Source organism: Penaeus chinensis, chromosome 33 (genome assembly GCF_019202785.1).
Source record: "Penaeus chinensis breed Huanghai No. 1 chromosome 33, ASM1920278v2, whole genome shotgun sequence".
Lineage (NCBI taxonomy): Eukaryota > Metazoa > Arthropoda > Malacostraca > Decapoda > Penaeidae > Penaeus > Penaeus chinensis.
In genome coordinates this window covers 33,934,259-33,939,258 of record NC_061851.1, presented here as the reverse complement: position 1 = coordinate 33,939,258, position 5,000 = coordinate 33,934,259, and the positions used below count along the sequence as shown (strand labels likewise).

The window sequence follows — 5,000 nt, the reverse complement described above, 5'->3', positions numbered from 1 at the left end:
GGAATCTTAGATCCACTGGAAAGTTGCTTTTAACACAACAGAGTTCTGTTCCAGTATTTCTGTAGCTGTAAAGTAAGCCATGTGTTGACATAAATTGTTATGTTCTGCATATATTTCTGCTATTATGTATGGTGGTCTCTGTGATGTATGATGCTATATATATACTACATGACTGAATCACCATCAGGCTGAAGCTTCTTTCCTGTTTGCTGATGTATTAGATTTGTAATATATTTATTCATGGATACCAATAAGCCTCTTCTGATGTATGCAGCTTGTTTTAAAGTCTATATTTATTTAATTTTTGTATGTGACTGTTTGTAATTTTCAGTTTTTTAATTTTATTTTTTATTATGTCAACCTTTTTGTTTTCCTTTTTTATTATAGCAGTAATAGACATGAAAATCCATAATGTGTGATTGTACTCCAAAATAGGTGATTTTACACTTACTATAGCCTGATTGTATCACTGGTACTCAGATTACATCATGTAATCAGAATACAACTTAAGATAGTAAATTTTTTTTCCTTAATTTAGACTATTGGCTCTCATCACATGAAGAAGGCCTACCAACATCTGACCTCACGTGACCCAAGCAAGTTTTGGACGTCGGGTCAGTGGATGACAGAAAAGAGAGGTAAGGGATGTATATGTGTATATATTGTTGCATATTAATTTTTTTGTGATAATTTTTCTGCTTAGTTTTTTTCGTGTAAAAATAATGATCATTCTTATTTCACCTGGCAATCACACCAACACTTTTACAGGGAAAAGCTTCATTAGAGAAAGGAGAAGGATTCTTTTTAGGTACTGGCTTTGGGCTACTATCTGACCGATGGTGTGAGAATGTAATAAGCTTTTGTGTGAAATGCAGGTGTCTAATGCTAAAATGTCATCCATAAAATGTTGTTGATACTATAGATATGTTATAACATGACATCACAATAATGATGACTCAGTCAAGATATACTGGTATGCTTATTCCCACATTTGACTTTGCCAAAGATTTTGTTAAGAGAGACTCTTATAACTGATTAAATAATGTGTTATATACAAAAAGGTATGTAGCAGTAGCAGTTGATAATATAACAATCTTTCTGGGTATGGGCAATATATATATAATGCAAATGATACACAGGTGGCTCGGATGTGAGTGGATCAACGGAAACAGTAGCAGTGGAGGAAGCCAATGGATCACATCAGCTCTTCGGCTACAAGTGGTTCAGCTCAGCCACAGACTCAGACATGACCCTGACCCTTGCCAACATTATTTCAGAAGAGGAACCTGAGCCTGTAAGATGCTTGTGTGTCCTTGAAAGAGATTAGGAGCTAGCTTGTGATGATTATGGGGATGAAACAATTAACTGGTGAGATGGGTTGTAAGTTTCATAAGGTCTGGTGGGTTGTATGGGGTGGTTGTAGTGATGGTATTATCAATCTGAGTAATGTGGAGTTCTTTTAGGGGGCTTAATTACTGCTAGCATTTGATGATATCCATAATGGGATTGTGAAACAGTTAGATGAGTATATTCACAAGGTTTAGGTGCTAGTGTGTGGATTGTTAGTGTAATTGAATTATGAGCTAGTAAGATACAGTGGACTCTCTAAGAGTTCTGTGTGTTACTGTGTGATTATTTCTATACAGTAATCAGTGATAGCTTCATCTTTACTTTAGCTTAAATTAAACTGCTTTGGTGGCTTACTTTGTGCTACATTCAGAATTTAAATGTAGGCTGTATTCTGATACAGTTTGATTATTTTTATCTATGTTATTCTTTCTACCAGAAACTACGGGGACTTACTATGTTTTACTTGGAAACAAGGAAGGATGATGGTTCATTAAATAACATTGAGATTGTGAAGCTGAAAGACAAGCTAGGTAAGTCTTGAGATTTTGAGATGTAAATGTAAAGTCAAATTTATTGTTTCTTTGGGTCGGTGCTGTTTTGTTTGGTTTTATTGCATTTCTAGCCTAATATATTGAGAGGTGATATATTAAATTCCTTTATATGATAGAAAGCTAGTGGTGAAAAGCATAATTTGTCAGAAGTATTATCCCCTCTGGAGTCCTGAATGCAAACTACTATTAACCACTAATATTAACAGCATGGCATATAATTCCCCAAAATTATAATAATAAGTGCGACATTTTAATTTTCCTCCATCTCCTTTTCTTCAGGTACTCGACAGCTGCCAACAGCTGAACTTCTGCTTGATGGCTCTGTGGCCTATCAGGTGTCTGAAGAAGGTCGTGGTATTGCTTCCATTGCTAATATGCTAACCATTACACGCCTTCATAATGCAATATCTGCCTGTGCAGCCATGAGGAGGCAAGTTATGAGAATAATTTGTGCAGTATCTGTTTCACCAATTAATTGATGAAAATATATTGACAACAGTTTGACTTATTATATAAAGAATGTAAATAAAATTCAGAGATGGGTAAATTGCTGCTATTTATAATGAAAGTCTAACAAACTCATTTATAAAAGAAAATAATGCTACTCATTTAGAAATCTAAAGTGCCAAGAAGGTAGTGGAGAGGAATTTGAGGCCAAGACTAGTGACAACAATGCCTTTAAGCTGTGATTTTATATTACAAACAATTTATTGTAAAATTGTTGGAAATGAAAGGAATCCAAAAAAAGTTTACTGTATATGTTTTGTATTTCCACAATTGACCTTAAAGATGTTCATGATACTCTTACATTTATTTTGTTAAGAAGCAGCAATAATTACATTGAGAAAACTGTGAACATGACTCTTTTTTGACACAGGGTTCTTCAGCTAGCTCGAGATTACAGCCAACGGCGATCAGCTTTCGGACAGGTGGTTGAGTCTCACACTTTGCACCAACTGACAGCATCAAGGATGGACGTTATTACAAGAGGATGTGAAGTCCTTACCTTTGAGGTTGCAAGGTAAACTCTTTTTCTAGAGATCACTTAACAGAAAATGGTCTTCCTTATTTATTTTATTCACTTGCTTGAGAGATATGAGTATATTAAACGAAGTGTACGTAATAGACATCTACTTCTGTGATTAGAATAAAGCAAGAGTTGTGATTCAATAAAGCATTCAGATTTTACTGTTGCTAATGGTTAGAGAAAATGAAAATTATTAAGGCTCTTTTAAAACAGTGGTAAAGATGGTATGAGCTTAAGTTTGGAAAATAGTTTCTACGGACCAACCAGTACAGCAAAGATGTGGTTCCGTATTTTTAATTACTTTGTCATTATTCAGAATTCTTGGAAGAGAGGAAGCCGGTGTGGCATCAAAGGACGACAGCCTCGTGCTCCGCCTCATGACGCCCATCATGAAGCTCTTCACTGCCAAAATGGCCATGAGTGTGGTGTCAGAGGGACTTGAGTGTTTTGGGGGCCAGGGCTACATTGAAGACACTGGGCTCCCTGTCCATCTACGGGATGCTCAGGTCAGTGGGTTATGTGGAGCAGATCGTAAAATGAGGATAGGTGTCAGTGGGAATATGTTTATATGTGTGTGTGTGTGTGTGTGTGTGTGTGTGTGTGTGTGTGTGTGTGTGTGTGTGTGTGTGTGTGTGTGTGTGTGTGTGTGTGTGTGTGTGTGTTTTAGTATGTCTGTATGTATGTATGTATGTATGTATTGTATGTCTATATAGAAACATATATAGCTTTTGGTCTGTATACCTATATATGTATATATGTATATATATACATATATGTAAAAATATGTATATATATATGTATATGTATATGTATATGTATATATATATATATATGTATATATGTATATATGTATATATGTATATATGTATATATGTATAAATATGCATATATATATATATATATATATATATATATATATATATTAAATATATAAATACATCTTTTGACAGGTTTTGCCAATATGGGAAGGAACTACAAACATCATGTCCCTTGATTTTCTACGAGCAGTAGTGAAGACAGAAGGACAGGCTCTCACTGCTTTGTACAGGGATGTTAAAGGTATGGAGGATAGCCTGATGGAACATATTTTTGGATCAAGTTTATTATTTTGCTCTGCATATTTTAAAGACAAACATTTATATGGGTGTTATCATACAGTGTGATGATATTTACTTCCATCTGTATGTGGTACTGTAAGGAAAATACAATATGGAGCAAGAAGATAAAATTATGATGTCCTCAGAGGCTTTCTTAACACATGGACAGGGATGGCATGTGTGCATGCCATGTCCTCTGTGTCATATTGTTTATTGATTGTCTTTACATAAGTGCTTAATCACCAATGAGGAGGCTTTTACTAGTCCTGCCTATCTCACTTGTTTACCCTTTCCCTTAGTTTTAGGAAAGATTTATTTATTTTGTTATTGTTATTAGAATTGTTAATTACATTATTAAAAATCACAATGTCAACAACAATAAGAACAACATTGATATTTATAGCATAAAAAATCCCCAAAATTCAAGGAAAGGGAAAATTAGCAGAGGACATGTAGGGTCACATATTGGGTCCTTGGTAGCTGGATATTTGTGGAGCTGTTTGTCTTTAAACAAAAATCATGAAAGAAAATGACAGTAGAGAGTGTAATCTCCTGGCACCATTGGCTTAAAAGAGGATCTGTAATGTGTGTTTTTTTGTATCATAATAAAACCCAACAAATTGGTCTGATTTCACTTGCTGTTGCCTTCCCACCACCTGAGATTTACTCCTCAGACATAACATTACCTATTTTTCTTGTGACACCCTCAGGTCGTGTCGAAGAGGTCAAGGGAGGTCAGAATAGTTCACTAGAGGACTCCTGTGACAAGGTTTCTCAAGCAATGGAGCAACTAGTCAACTTTCTCCAGAGGCGTCCAGAGCTGGTGCAGCCTGCAGCCCGAGATGTTGCAACATCAATTGCACACATCTACATAGGTGAGTTCCTTTTGGGGGAAGATTTATGCTTAATTGAAGATTGCATATAGATATTTTGACATAGTTGTGTAACATAACATTGTCTATAAAATCTGTGTTG

The 5,000-nt window shown here is 35.3% G+C and overlaps 1 protein-coding gene across 2 annotated transcripts in view; it reads left to right on the top strand.

Moving 5' to 3' along the window:
- The window catches only part of LOC125042973 (acyl-CoA dehydrogenase family member 11-like), a 9,706-nt gene that overhangs the window by 3,510 nt on the left and 1,196 nt on the right, over positions 1-5,000 (top strand). For both annotated transcript variants that reach the window (XM_047638833.1, XM_047638831.1), the window contains exons 6-13: positions 539-638; positions 1,140-1,294; positions 1,787-1,880; positions 2,181-2,331; positions 2,779-2,922; positions 3,245-3,434; positions 3,879-3,987; positions 4,736-4,900. In XM_047638833.1, the coding sequence (XP_047494789.1) occupies positions 539-638; positions 1,140-1,294; positions 1,787-1,880; positions 2,181-2,331; positions 2,779-2,922; positions 3,245-3,434; positions 3,879-3,987; positions 4,736-4,900 (1,108 nt within the window). The remainder of the gene's footprint in view (positions 1-538; positions 639-1,139; positions 1,295-1,786; positions 1,881-2,180; positions 2,332-2,778; positions 2,923-3,244; positions 3,435-3,878; positions 3,988-4,735; positions 4,901-5,000) is intronic.